The sequence below is a fragment of the Arvicola amphibius genome, chromosome 10 (genome assembly GCF_903992535.2).
Source record: "Arvicola amphibius chromosome 10, mArvAmp1.2, whole genome shotgun sequence".
Lineage (NCBI taxonomy): Eukaryota > Metazoa > Chordata > Mammalia > Rodentia > Cricetidae > Arvicola > Arvicola amphibius.
The window spans coordinates 94,554,306-94,569,682 of NC_052056.1; the positions used below are offsets into that span (position 1 = coordinate 94,554,306).

At 43.9% G+C, this 15,377-nt stretch overlaps 1 protein-coding gene across 7 annotated transcripts in view; it reads right to left on the reverse strand.

Annotated features, from left to right (window-relative positions):
• Positions 1 to 15,377, reverse strand: part of Cux1 (cut like homeobox 1) — a 329,866-nt gene that overhangs the window by 143,631 nt on the left and 170,858 nt on the right. For all 7 annotated transcript variants that reach the window (XM_038345005.1, XM_038345004.1, XM_038345002.1 and 4 more), the window contains exon 4: positions 7,072 to 7,150. In XM_038345005.1, coding sequence (XP_038200933.1) covers positions 7,072 to 7,150 — 79 coding nt within the window. The remainder of the gene's footprint in view (positions 1 to 7,071; positions 7,151 to 15,377) is intronic.

Sequence of the window (15,377 nt, forward strand, 5' to 3'; positions counted from 1 at the left end):
GCCAACAGGAAAATTCCTGCTATGCAGAGCCTTCAAAAGGAGGCCATTCTGTAATATTCTAGCTATGAGAGAGGGTCACCCTTTAAAAGCAGAGACATTTATTTCTTGTATCGTCAGTTAGAGATACAAGCTGTTTTACTCAAAATGTAATTGTGAAATATTTTTTCTACTGACCAAAGTATGTGTGCAGTGTTGGGGGAGTGGGGTGAAGGAAAGGAATTGAGTCTTTTGGTGTTCTTCGTCCAGGCTTCTTGATGTAATAGACTGCCAGGAGGAGCAGCATGTCTTAGACTGTGCTTTTTCCACTGGAAAGTTGTTGGCATCAAGAAACCATCTGAAACTCTGCCCTTGTCCACAGTCATGGACCCAAATACAGAGAGATGACAGCCTCAAGAATAGGAAAACTGAAGCAGAGGGAAGCCTCACTGGGGGAATCCTATCAGGTCACAAAGTTGGCAAATGGTCATGACACTTGTACTCATGAGGTGAATTGTTAGAGAATGGATATAAATCTCAACGAGAAGTGCATGGAATTAAAAAAAAATTAGTCAAGCATGGTGAGGCATGCTCAGAATCTTAGCACTAGCTGAGGCTGGAGTATCAGACATGTAAGGCCAGTGCTGGCTGCACACCAAGTGTTAGGCTATCCTGGGCCACATTTAAACCCTGTTTCAAAAAAATAAATGAATGGGGACAAGGATAACAGTTTAGCAGGTAAATGTATTTGCTGATAAGCCTGATGATACAAGTTTGATCCCCAGGACTCACATAATGAAACGAGAAAAATCACCTTCTAAAGGTTCTAATTCCTATATATGTGATATGGCACAAACATGCAAGCACACGCACATAATAAAAAATTATAAAATAACTAATGAATTACTAAAAAATTAAACTGGAGCCACAGATGTGACTGAGTAAAATGCCTTCTTATGGAAGTCTAAGGCTTTGACTTCTTAAGTGTGTTGGTAGCACACACCTATAATCCCAGCACTAGAGAGGCTGAGACTGGAGAATTATAGCTTCCAGGAGGGTCTGAATGACAGAGTGAAAACCCAACTCAAGCAATCATACCTGAGCTGGACCCAATGGTTCATGCTTTTAATCCTAGCACTGGGAAGGCAGAAGCAGTAGATCTTAAGAGAAAAACAACAACAACAACAAACAAAAACAAAAACAAAAACCAAAAAAAATCTCTCTGTCACTAAGGAAATATTAGGCCATTATTATTTTAACTGCTGGGATAGTGACCAATAATAACTCAAGGTTATTTTGCAACAAAGGTCTAGTCAGTATCTTTAACATGCTGGGATTTTTGATAGTTGATTGTTTTTGTTTTTTAGAGACAGGATCTGTGCTGGCTGGTCTTATGTCAATTTGACACAAGCTAGCATCATCAGAGAGGAAGGAACCCCAATTGGGAAAAATGTCTCCATAAGATCCAGCTGTAGGACATTTTCTTAATTAGTGGTTGATGGGCGAGGGCCCAGCCCATTGTGGGTGGTATCATCCCTGGGCTGATGGTCCTGGGTTCTATAAGAAAGCAGGCTGAGCAAACCATGTAAAACAAGCCAGTAAGCAGCACTCGTCCATGGCCTCTGCATCAGCTCCTGCCCTGTCTGAGGTCCTGTTCTGACCCCTTTGGAAATGACAGCAATGTAGAATTTTAAACTGAATAACCTGTTCCTCCACAACGTGCTTTTTGGTCATGGTGTTTCGCTGCAGCAACAGAAATCCTAACTAAGACAAGGTCTCTTTAGAATTATATTTGTGTGTGTGTGTGTGCACGCACCTGTGGAAGCCAAAAAGTTATCTGATTCCTGGAGCTGGAGTTACAGACAGTTGTGAGCCACCTAATGTGGGTGCTAGGAACTCGGGTCCTGCAAGAGCAATACTACTCTCTCTTAACTGGTGAATAGTTGCAGGGTCTGGTGTATTTATGAATTTCTTGACCCTTCCAAGTGCTGGGATTACAGGTGTGCACCACCACACTTTGCTTTGTGGGGGAATGGGGGCGAACATGAGGGATGAAAGAAGTCAAAGCTGGGAGAGTCTTTCTCCTTCACTCCTAGTCCACAAAGTGGCTAGAGGTCAGGGGCAGGTGAATAGGCAGGGTATAAGGAGATCCTGGCTGGGATGCAGGCAGGACAGCTGTTCAACCAAATGCATGTGCTAGGCATTAAAGCCACAGGATGGAAAACTTGCCAAGCACATGTGCTGGACCCCAAATGGAAGGGCTGTCTCAATATCTTTGCAGCCATGAAAATCTTTATAGACTGACATAAAAGCTAAATGAAAATTCAGAGAGCTATTAAACCTCTCCTGGCAGTGACAAGACAATCTGTTCTGGAGCAGTAGATGCTGTCTGATACTTTAGATACTCTAGGGAGTTCATTCCCATGGGTGATGTCAACCACAGGAGCAAGGTATAAATTTGATTGAAGAAAGCTACAGACCAGGGAAACCTTAAGTACATACTGTGTTTAGTTTACCCTGCACAGTTTTATGTCATTCATATTGCCCTATAGTGAAACTCTTACAGAGGTGAGGATAACCTTAAACTCTGAGCAACCCTAGTGCTGGGATTATAGCACCACCCATCTGACTTCAGAAAGCACTTTGAAGAAATGATTTGATACATCCACTTGTACATCCACTGGCTAAATATTTACCAAATTTCTACTACATGGTAGACACTGGGGTAGATGCCTGGGAAATGATTAGGAACAGGGCCTTGTTGTTTGAGTGTCCCTTCCAAAAGAACCCAGTTAGCAAGTACAGTCATGCATCTATGAGGATAAATTCTGAGAAATGTTTACTGGATTCTGTCATTTCTGAAGAAATATTACAGAAGCAAAAACAGGGAGGAAATCACTAAGTGACAGTCTTATAATACCACTGTTATTGTATATGTGTTCCCTTGTTGACTAAAACATTGTTATGCAGCATGCAACCATAGGTTATAATGGCAGTGAGATGGCTGGGCTGTAGTTCAGTTGGGAGACCCTGGAATCAAAGGGTGGTACATACCTTTAATTCCAGTACTCAGGTTGGGGAGGCAGGAAGATCAGAAGTTTAAAGTTATCCTCAGCTACATATCAAGTTTGAGGGTAGCTCTGAGCCACATCAGACCCTATCTCAAAAGGGAAGGAGATGACAGGAAGCTGAGTATGGCAATACATGCTTGTGATCTTAGCATTTGGGAGGCTGAGGTGGGAAGATGGTGAATTCTCTACTTAAACTACACAAACCTAGACTGTGAGGTCAGAGCAAAATGTGTCAGGATAAGGTTGAACGTTTTAGGATGCTGGGTCCTCATATAAATTAATCTGCAGGTCTAGGAAGAGGTGAACTGAACTGTGCTTGGACACCTGCAATGTAAAGAAGAGTGTCAGGAATTGGGATAGAGACATCCTACAGGCTAGGAGGACAGGGTGACTACATGGTCCTTGGGAGAGCATATGGGTAAGAGAAAGTGCCGCCCAAAAGAAGCAGGGTCCAGGAGGAGGACAGTGTCCCTTGGGTGGGAACAGGGGACATTAGCCATCCCAATGGACAGTTCAGGAGACAGCTTTCATCTGGGAATAAGAGCTAGACAGAGATGAAGCTGTCTCTTTGGTGACTGCTGCTAAAAATGGTTTGGGGTCCCTGGAGGTTCTATAACCTGCCTGGCTCATACTTTCTGTATGCCTGTTGGTGGGCACAGAGCAAGAGAATAGACCTTGGCCATATGGCACTTTCCTTCTGGTAGACTCCACGAACAAGGAGCAAGAAGAAACAACAAATACAGCTCTAGGCGGCATGGCGGCTGGCGCCACCTCAGGACCCGACTCAGCTCTTCCTGGGGCTGGCAATCCTGCCCTGCCTGAGCTCCTGGCACTGAGCCACAGGGCATGTAGCTGACACACCTGTCGGTTTCCCTAAGCTTCTTGTTAATATGAGTTCCTGTCTCTCTTAAGTAGAACTCAATATGTCCACCACAAGTCCTTCTGTATTCTACTGGACTGCAGCCTAAAGCCCACAGACAATGAAGGCTCCTGGACCCCTGCCTGGCTGGGTGGCTGTCAATAAATGAGGCGCTATTGACCCGGCCTTTCCTGGAAGCCCCAGCCACAGGATTACCTCATCTAAGCAATCGCCAGACTGCAAGACCCAGGTGGAGCACCCCAGCCCAGCTTCCTAGGAAACTTGTCAGACCTGTCAGTGCACAGCATGCTGAGGGTAGTGATCTACCTGGAATTTAAGTGTCTGGGTTGAGTTTGCTTGGTGTGTAGCCAAGAATGAGCTTGAATTCCTGATCTTCCTTCACCCCGAGTGCTGGGATTACATGTATTTACCATAGTAAATTTACGTAGCTACAGATGGAACCTAGGGCTTCATGTATGCTACACAGACACTCTATCAACCTTCTTAATGCAGTTCCTCATGTTGTGGTGACCCCCAAACACAACATTATTTTCACTGCTATTCCACAACTGTAATTTTGTTACTGTTATGAATCATAATGCAAATATCTGATATGTAGGAGATCTGATATGCTACCCACAAAGGGGTCATGACCCACAGGTTGAAAACTACTGATAGTTCAAGCTTAGTATTGTAGCACACACCTCTATCTCTAGTAATTGTGAGACCCAAGACAGGAGGATTGTGGTGAGCCAGAGATTAACCTGGACTATGTAGTGAAACTGAAGCCACCCTTAGATATACAGTACAACCCTGCCTCAAAAACCAAACATGGGCCATTGAAATGACTCAGAGAATAAAGGTGCTTGTGGGCCCGAGTTTGATTACCAGGACACACATGGTAGAAGGGGAGAATAGACTCTGACAAGTTGTTCTCTGATGGACACACATGCTCTGTGGCACACATGTATGTGCATATGTACACAAGCAAATAAACGTAAAAATAAAATTCTCCAGTCCAATATGATATTTATGAAAACTATAAAAATATAAGGTCTTTATATATAAAATATAACTTTAATGAGAAAACAATATATTTGTGTTCTATGGGGAACGAAGGTAGAAAATAATTTCAGATAAAGAATCCAACAACCTGTTAAGTGTTTACTTATCTGGGAAACTTCACTAGGGGAAAATATTAGTACAAACGTGACTTTGCACAGGATGTAAGTTTTAGCTTGAGAATATAAGTTTTAGCTTGAAAACGGCAGCTGAGGTCAAAATGAAAGCAGGTCTTTTGTGAACACAAAGTAATAATTCCCCAGCTTGACAGGCTCAGCTCCCATCTGGAACACCCTTCCCTATGGAATCCTGCAGTGATGGCAGGAGCAGGGAGCAGGAGGAACCAAGAGAACACTTGGAGAATGAATGATATGGAAAGGACTGTACTTTTCCTATAAATTCTGCATCCTGAGAGTCAGTGTGGACATCACATGGTTTGAGAAAACATTCTCAGATGCCTTACATATAAGAGAACCAAGTTGATTAACATGTACAAATCCCGGGAGATTCAACTGCCAACAATGAAAAGTAAAATAAGAGGAAAAAAAAATGTAAGAGGTGTTCATCAAACTGCTGGCATTTGAGGAATAGTGCAACTTAGAGCAACCATGGGAAGGAGAATTGCTCCTGTGGGCAATTCTTGATTAGTGATGGATATGGGAGGGCCCAGTCCACTGTAAGTAGTGTCACCTCTGAGCAGGAGGTCTGGGTTGTACAAGAAGGCAGGCTGAGCAAGCCATGGAGAGTAAGCCAATAAGCAGTTTTTCTCCATGGTCTCTGCTTTAGTTCCTGTTTCTAGATCCCTGTTCTAACTCTTCTCAAAGATGTATGTGATCAGAACATACAAGTCAAATAAATGCTTTCCTACCCCAAATTGATTTGGTTGCTGTTTTATTACAGCAACAGATAAGCAAACTACCCTAAGCACCAAATAATCCATTTATAATACAGAAGCTTCCTTGTGGGTTTTGGGCACAGTCTTCAGAAAACCCATTCTCAAATACAAACTCTTACAGAAAATCCCAAGGTCAGAATTTAGAGCTCAGAGCATGACAAAAAACTAAGGCAGTAAAAACGTGGGACATGGGAAAGTATTCTCCACTCCATCATTCCCACACCCTATCCATTTTACGAAAGAGAAAACTGAGATCCAAAGGGAAAAGCAATACAGAGAATACCTTGTTTGGTTCAGCTCCCAGAGAGAAGAGCGAACTCTGGTGGCATTGACTGGGTGGCTGTCAGTGACCACAGTGCAATGGACCAGGCCCTTCTTAGAAGGAAGGTAATACTCGTACAGGCACAAAAGAGAAGCTCTGCTTTGTTTGCCAAGGCATGCCTCATATGGGTGATGTCTGCACAATTATCAAACAGGGCAAACCTGTGACTGCAGTGTGTGTGTGTGTTTCTTTGGTTTCCTTGTCAGCAGAGGAAGATAGCTAGGTGACTTTTCCTCCAGGGCGGAGCTAGGACCCATGTGATCATTTCCTTCTGTCCTGACAGATTCTCAATCCCATGGAAGCTGAGGAATGAAGGACCCACTACACTGCCCTAAAGGACTTGGATGGCACCTCCTTGAGGTATTCCTGACAAGGAGCACTTCAACTTGAATGCATGCCTTTAAAAGAAGATGCAACTCAAATACTTAGAGTGAATGGGGCTGTCAGCTTTAACCCTTCAGTGCAAAGATATTTTCCCAGAAGTCACTGATCCTCTGTGACCCTGGAGGGGTGAGGAGCAATCAGGTGTGCTGTCAGCATCACTCTTAAGGTCCTGCAGGGGGCAGCTACCCTTGGGAGACCACTGCAGAGCACTTAACATCATTCTGTACTTTCATGTGACACAAACATCCTGCGGCATGGCCACAGGCATGGGCTTCTGTGCTTATAGAGGAATCAGCACGTGAGCCTGGGATTATACACACATTGCATCTTCCTGCTTGCCCAAAGTCTGGGTTCTAAAGACCTCACAATCTCCAAACCCCTTGGTTTCCCAGGGAAGCTGCCTGAATGATCCATTCACCTTAGGAAAACTAAAAACAGTAACTAACAGTCACAACTAAGCAAACACAATGTTCTCACTGGCTATTGCAATGGCCTGACTTACCTGGAACATCAATTAATCTCTTGTACACAGTCAAGAAGGCCGCCTCTGCTTCTTTGCTTCTTTTACTCAGTGCATCAATCTGAAAGGAAAGGAGACAAGAGATAATTCAAAATGTCTTACTATATAGCCTGAGGTAGCCTAGACTTTCCTAATCCTCCTACCTCACATATTTGCTTATGTTCTAGTTGTGGAACAAAAGTTAAGATCCATGGATAAGACTATAGCAAGTCATGGACATGGGAGCAGTCAAGCAAGGTTCTTAGGGAGAGAGCACAAATATACACACATGGAACTCACTGGCAATGACACTGGATGGGCAAGTGGGGTCAGAATCTAAGAGGCCATCCCTATACATGGAGGAGGATAACATTTACCTGATATATACCACAGTAGAAGATACCCAGGAAGAGGCTGGGATTGGAAGAACATTTAAATCTTTCTGTCCTTATTCTAGGGGACAATGTGGAAGCATTGAGAAATGACCAGTGGGGAAAATTGGAGCATGCTGCGTCAGTATGAGGCATAGAAAAAAGTAAGTTAAGGGCACTGCTGGTGTTTTCCAGTAGGCACTGGGGAGGCACTGTGTGTTGTGTCTTATGAACTGACCCAGCCGAGCTCATTTTCCTCAGCCAATGTCTACATATCACAGAAGGTGAAGTAGGAAACCCCAAGTAGACTGGGGTTCCAAGGAATTTCAGACTGCCTTGTTATGCTATTTACCTCCCGCCATACAGCTGCCAAGCCAACAGACAGCTCTTGTTCCTGAGGCAGCAAGACTTCACATGCACTAAATTCGTAACAACTCAGGAAGAGGACCTGGAATTACAGTTTCCTGCTGGCCTTACCTAGGATCACTCTCTCTTCTGTGTTATTAAAGAGGCAAAAGATGGGTCTTAATTATAGGGCCTCTCGCCTGGGCCAGGCAACAGTCTGTTAAGGGCTGAGAGTAATCTGAGAAAGGAAGGTGAATCATTGAAGAGTGGGGGACACAGGCTCTTAGGTCTCAGGAGTTCTAACACAGGACAGGCAAGTGACACTGCAAACAGCAGCAGCTTCTAACAAGTGTTCCAAAGTCAACATCTGAAGTCACTTGTTTAAAATTCAGACTCTATTCTCCCTTCATTAAAGAAAATGGTAATTTGATGGGGGGGTGTTGTCCCAAAATAATCTACAAGGCAAATACCTCTTTCCCCATCTCTCCAGGATCTCCTGTAGTCCATGCTGGCCTTGAACTTACTATGTAGCTAGAAATAAAATTGAACTCTGGATCCCCCAGCTTCTATCTCCAAGAGCTGAGAAAGGTATCCAAAACCATGTTTGGCTTGCCTCTAGGATGGACGGACTACTTCTTATGCATCTAGCTGCCTTTGTGCCTTGATCCCCACACTGGCTCCAGAAACCATCACAGCAGAGGCCAGGGAGATACCTGCATTTCCCAGGTACTCTTACTATGGGTAACTGAAATGGCTTCCCCTGTAGCAGACCAAGCCCAGGATTCAGGAAGAGTGCTGGTACTGGTCCCTCCAGATCCCTGTGAAAGTTGTTTACATGTCTAAGAGGGGTGTGCTGAATTGTATGTCTGGAACCACCTATGAGTCCTAACCCCTGCCAGGCAGTGGTGGTGCCTGCCTTTAATCCCAGCTTTTAGGAGGCAGAGGCAGGTGGATCTCTGTGAGTCTCAGGTCAGCCTGGTCTATATAGTGAATTCCAGAACAGCCAGGACTGTTAAACAGAGAAACTCTGTCTTGAAAAACAACTCCTCTCCAAAAGACACCAAAAAGTCAACAAACAGAAACAAAACAAAACAAAAAATGACTCCTAGTCCCTCACAGCCATGCATATGGCCTTACTACAGGTTCTGAGGTGATAACGTTAACTGGAAGTCAGTTCTGTGCACCTGAACCTAACAGGACATTATAGAAAGGGGTGACTTGAGGGTTTGGGAGACACACACACATTCACAGTAAAATGGAGGGGGACACAGACATGCCATCACCAATGAGATGACACAGAATCACCACCCGCTTTAGTATAAAAACTAAGCGAACTTCCTGTCCCATGTGTTTGCAGCCTGGTTTTGGTCGTGACCTACACGTTTCATAAAAAGAAATTGCCTTGCCAGGTTACTTACACCTTGTTCATGTGTTTGTGTAACGCTGGAATGTTTTTTTCTAGCAGACATATGCAGGGAGACTATCACTGACAGAGGAAGACAGGCTGGGCTTCTGCTTCTACATACGAAGGATTATCATTTGCCACTACCTTGTTCTCAAAAGGAACCAACCCTGTTTAGACTTTCACCTTGTCCTTTAGTCTCAGGACCAGAAGGCAATCATTTCTGTGTTTAAGCCACTCTGACAGCACCAGGAATCTAATTCCTAGTCTGTGTGGTTCTAAGCGCTCCTTTCTGTGACTTTTCCACAAAGGCAGCAAGTTCAAACCCAGTCCCAAGATGACAAGGGTAGGCAGTGGGTTTAAGTAATCCATTAAGTAAGTAGATACTAAGTTTTTTTCCTTCTTTCTTTCCTTCCAGGACAAGATCTCACATAGTTCAGGCTACCCTTGAATTCAATATTTAGCTTTGAACTCTTGATCCTCTTGCCTCCACAGAAATGTGTTTCCATGTCCAGTGTATTCAGTGCTGGGGGTCGAACCCATGATTTCATGTATGCTTGGCCTACCAGTCAAGCCACATCCCCAGCCCATGAGGTTTAAGAGAGGCCAAGTTTCTAGCTGAGACTGCCAGTTCCCTGGTAAGTCTTCTCTAATGGTCTGGAATAATGAGGACATTTTGAGAATTCTGATAGCCTCCTTGTGATCCCCTTTCTTCTGCCTTCTCCTTATGGTTGCAGTCTTGAATATGCATTAGTCCCTCGCTCATCTTTCCTAGGTGGCTGTTCTTATGTACTGCTCATAGCCAGTGCTGCCAGCAGCAGCACTTTGTTTCCAGGTTTCCACCTGAGCCTTCTCAGGCATATCCAGGCAAAGCAGACTATCTATGCCCAAGTCCACTTCTTCTAGATTCAGTCCAGACTTCTGGTTGGCAGAGTTCCAAAGAAGAGCAGGGTTGGGAGGAAGTGCTAGAATTTTGGGGCTGACTGTCTGATCAGAACTGCCAGGGGCTACAGGTGACAAACTTCACCTACCATGGCTGAGCAAGCAAGTGCTCTAACACAGTCAAGCGACCTAACACAGAGAAGTAACAAGTGATATTGACTTTGTTCCCTGTAAGAGCAAGCCTGCAGGCGTCTATGAAGGGAATGGTCCTCTTGTCTGGACTAAATTCAAAGAGGAAGGCAGAAAGAAACTTACACCCATCCCATTCTTATCTGCCCGTCACTATGTGCACAGGCGGTGGCACACAGGCATGGCAGCTCTTTGGGTGAGGTCTAAACAAAAGGGTGTGGAATCAGGTTCCCAGGTTATACCTTATGGCTCCTTTGTGTACATATAGGCCTGAGGTGGCAAATCTATCTACTCTTCCCACCCCATAATACCAACATGAACAAGAGGAAAAGACAGAGGCATCACTGTGATGACCAGACTAGGTTGGATCATGAGACCACACAGGCCCTGGCCACCTGCTTAAAAAAAAAAAAAAAGCTTCCTATTCAGTTTGGGCTCACCTCCCGCCACGCCTCCTCTTCCAGCCACACCTAGTCACTCCCTGTTCCTGGGAGTACCAAAGCAATTTCCATTCAGCCTAGAAGGCGCCTCATCGGAATTTTCTACTGATCCCTGGAACTGGGTTCACATCTACTTATAAATTTAGGCCACTCCCACTAGCATAGGAGACCAGACTCACCCCCACTTCACCCCCCTCCCCCGCTGAAGGAGTTTCCCAAAAGAAAAACCCTTGCTACAGCTCCTATACTCTTTCAGAGAATGGAAACCCATATTCAATGAGCAACTATTTCACTTGCAGGAAAGAACTGATGGTTTGGGAATTTGTCTTCAAGTCATTCCGAAGCTGGTTAATATGAAAAGGGCTGTCTGAGCATAAGCTCCCGTTTTGGGGGACATGGTGTAATGATAGCCTTTGGTGGTCCACAGACACTGAAAACCAATCTCCCCCACTCCTCTAGGCATCGCTCTACAAATGAGACATACAACCCACTTCCAGCAACATGACCAGAGTTTTCTATCAGACATCTCTTCCCTTTGTCTTATTTTGAGTCAGGGCTGAATATAGCCCAGAATGGTCTTGAATTTGACATGCTGACAAATATACTGGATTTTTTTGCCCCCCCCTTTTGAGACAGAGTTTCTCTGTGTAGCCCTGGCTGTCCTAGAACTCGATTTGTAGACCAAGCCATCCTCAAACTCACAGAGATCCACCTGCCTCTGTATCCTGAGTGTTGGGATTAAATATGTACACCACCACTATCAGCTGACAATGGATTTTTGATTCTCCTGCCTCCATTACAGGAGTGCTGAGATCAGAGTGTGCACCTCTACAACCAGTTTATACAGTGATGATGATAGAACCCAGGGCTTTGTGTTTGCTAGGCAAGCATTCTACCCACTAAGCTTCAGACCTATTGCTTTACTGTACTTGACAGTACAGTTCTGAGTTTGTATTGAAGACTGTCTGTATTTAACAATGTGCTATGTTAGCTCGAAAGAAAAGTAATGTATGTAATACTTGCAAAGTAATCAGGTTGTTAATTCCTGTGTGATGCTGGCTTAACTTAGGGAGCTAAGATTTTTTTTTTTTATTCCAAAGTTGACAGTACAGCTCAAGTCTCAAGAATCACATGTATGGATAAAAAGTCAGTATGTATATGAAAGACCTATAACAACAGTGTTTCATATCAGTAGCAGAAACAAGTTTTGCCATGGTCCTGGGCATGGTGGCACAACCCCTGCTGTTTCAGTACCTGTAAGGTAGAGAGCAGAAGAAACAGGAGTTCAAGACCATCCTGGTCTACATGTTGAATTGAAAATCAGTATGAACTACAAGAGAAAAAAAAATCTCTCTTCAAACAAAATTAAAAATGAAAACAAGACAAAACAAAACAAAACAAACAAACAAAAAAACCCTTTGTATTTTGAATGTGGAGGCCAGAGAATATTGTGGAGGAGTCAGCTCTCTCCCTCCATCATGGGGGTTCTGGGGATAAAAGCTCAGGCCATTAGGCTTGCTGGCAAGTGCCACTACTGCTAAGCCATCTTGCTAGTCCAAGTCATCTATTTTTGGATGAGGAAAGTGTGCTTTAGCAAAAATCTGAAAGAAAATGTTGCCATAAAGAATGAATGGGTTAAGAGTGAGAGGCCACAGGCAGAGGTAAAGTGTCTGCAGACAATCAGACTGATAATTAACATCCTCTCCGTGCATCTGCGGGGCCCTCATGTCACCACTGACATTCCATTTTCAGCAATGCAGATGAAGAGCTGTGTGAGGCTGAAGGATTAGCTGCCTGCAGTTTCCCTAAAGCTCAACCAGAACTGCAAGGTGAGCCACAGATCACACCAATGGCAGGAGACTGCTGTGGGCAGGCTCCGTGCAGAGGTGGGAGGAGCCAACCGCCAGCCTCACTCTCCAGTTCATTCATTCCTTCATTCCCACCATGAAAACAGAGCGTGGGGAGGTTCACAATCCTCACCTAGCAGAAGACTTTTATTTCCTACTAAAAACAATGGGATGAATATGGAAAAATATTCCCAGAGAGAGTAGTTGCCTGAGGTAGTAAAACAGTTGGTAGAATGCTGGTTCATTCAGCATGCATAAATCCCTGGGTTCTATCAAACAAAACAATGTTCAACAAGGCTTCACAATGTAAAAACAACATACAAACAAAACAACAGCTCTACCTTCCTTCCTTTTCTGGCACTGATAAATTACCACAAACCCTGTTAACCAAATGTGGTACTGGTGTAAGGAAAACCATATAGATCACTGAAGGGTGAGTACAGCCAACAAGAAATACTTACATCATAATGAGTTACTTAGGTTGACAAGAACAATGAGATCATCCAATGGAAGAAAGCTTGCTTTAGTTTTGGAAGTGCTAAGGATTCAACTCATGACTTCACACATGCTAGGCAGGGGCTCTACCACTGAGCCACACCCCAGCCCCTCACTGGGGATTCTAGGCAGGGGCTCTACCACTGAGCTGCACCCCAACCCCTCACTGGGGGATTCTAGGCAGGGGCTCTGCCACTGAGCCACAGCCCAGCCTCTGACTGGGGGATTCTAGGCAGGGGCTCTACCACTGAGCCACAGCCCAGCCACTTATGTTTCTAAGTGATCTCTGCTCTCAAGTTCACTCTGGGAACCTGACCTTTTGGCCATTTGATCCTTGGTTTCAGTCTCATTCATAGAATTGTTGCATTGAGTCACTGGACTCGAGGGAAACCTAATGAACATCCAGATGTAGCTTTTCCAAAAGAAGATATGTAGAGAATCAGGCATGCAAGTCATTAAAATTTGACCATATTCATATTTGAACAAATCTATGTGACTAGGATTAATTTTAGGCTTATAGGAGACGTAGTATCAGTTTATTCTTATGCCCAAATACTGTTTCCTTTCTTCCTTTATCTTATTGTTTTCTCCTCCTAATTCCCTTTCCCCTTTCAACATGGTTTCTTATAGCCCAAGCTAGCCTGGAGCTCTCTAGGTAGCTGAGGATGTCTTTGGACTTCTGGCCCTCTTGGTGCTGAGATCATGGACTGCTACCATGCCAGGTTTATAAATACTGTTCTAATTCTTATCCAGATCTATTTCACTGAGCCCTCATGTTCATCATTTGAATTGGCAGAGGCACTGAGAAGTCATATTTGGCCAATGTCATAGTCAGGGGCACCAGGTCTTAAACTTACTAACTTTAGGACTAGTACTCTTATCTTAATATCCATGAGTTGGGTTAAGTACAGAAGCTGACAGAAGATAAAGCCTTTTTACTGATGGGGATGTTTTTAATTTATATAGTAAAAGTGTTACTTTCACCCATGCATATGTCTGTCTGTCTGTCTATCTATCTATCTATCTATCTATCTATCTATCTATCTATCTATCTATCTATCTATCTATCTATCTATCTATCTATCTATCTGTGCTGGTTAGAAATTTGTCAACATATGCCGGGCGGCGGTGGCGCACGCCTTTAATCCCAGCACTCGGGAGGCAGAGGCAGGAGGATCTCTGAGTTCGAGGCCAGCCTGGTCTACAAGAGCCAGTTCCAGGACAGGCTCTAGAAACTACAGGGAAACCCTGTCTCGAAAAACCAAAAAAAAAAAAAAAAAGAAATTTGTCAATATGACATAAGCTAAAATCATCCATAAAGAAGGAACTTCAATTGAGAAAATACCTCTGTAAGACTGAACTGCAGACAAGACTGTGGGGCATGTTATTGATTATTATTAATATGGAAGGGCACAACCCATGTGCGTGGTGCCAACACTGGACAGGTGGCCCTGAGTTCTATAATTCAGGCTGAAAAAGCCACAGAGAGCAACATATCAAGTAGCAGTCCTCGTAGTTTCTGCCTATAGGCTCCTTCCTCTGAGTTCCTGGCTTCCCTTTATTATAGACTTGCAAGCTGTAAGATGAAACCCTTTCCTCCGCAGATTCCTTTTGGTCATGGTTGGTTATCACAATAATAGAAAATAACTAGAACACAATTTTTCTGTTTGATCCATGCATTCTTGCCAATCTCAATCTATTCAATTATCCATCTGTCTATTCCATTTCATACACCTTCTCTATAAACCTACACCTTCTCTATAAACCCATCTAACCTCTTAGTCATCCACCCATCCATTCCCATTAATCTATCAAATCATTCACCCACCCCATACATCTAGCTCCCTCCATCTGCTTTATCATCCATCTACTCATCCCCTTTCATTTATCCATCTATACAGACGCTCAACCACTTCTTCCATAAACTCCTCCAGTCCACCTATCCATTCAGTTATCCATCCCTCTGCCCTACTCACCAATATCCATCTACTCTCTTCCATATCCACCCATCTATCCATTCATGCCCTTCATCTGCCTTTACCAATAACCATCAATCCATCCATCCCATTCATCCACCATCCATCCTCATTCATATAAATCCATCTATTCATTTCAATGAACAACATCTTTCTACTTCACTCACCAATCCATCTAACTAACCCACCCATCTACCTTCACCCAACCACAAAGATCCATTAGTCATTCCACTTCCTTGCGTCTTTTATTTAATGGGGGTCTACCATTCACCAAGCACTGTGTAACATGGGACACAGATCACACATTAAACTCACTGAAAACAGTATCTGCATGAATCTTTCTGCCATTACATATCAAGGTG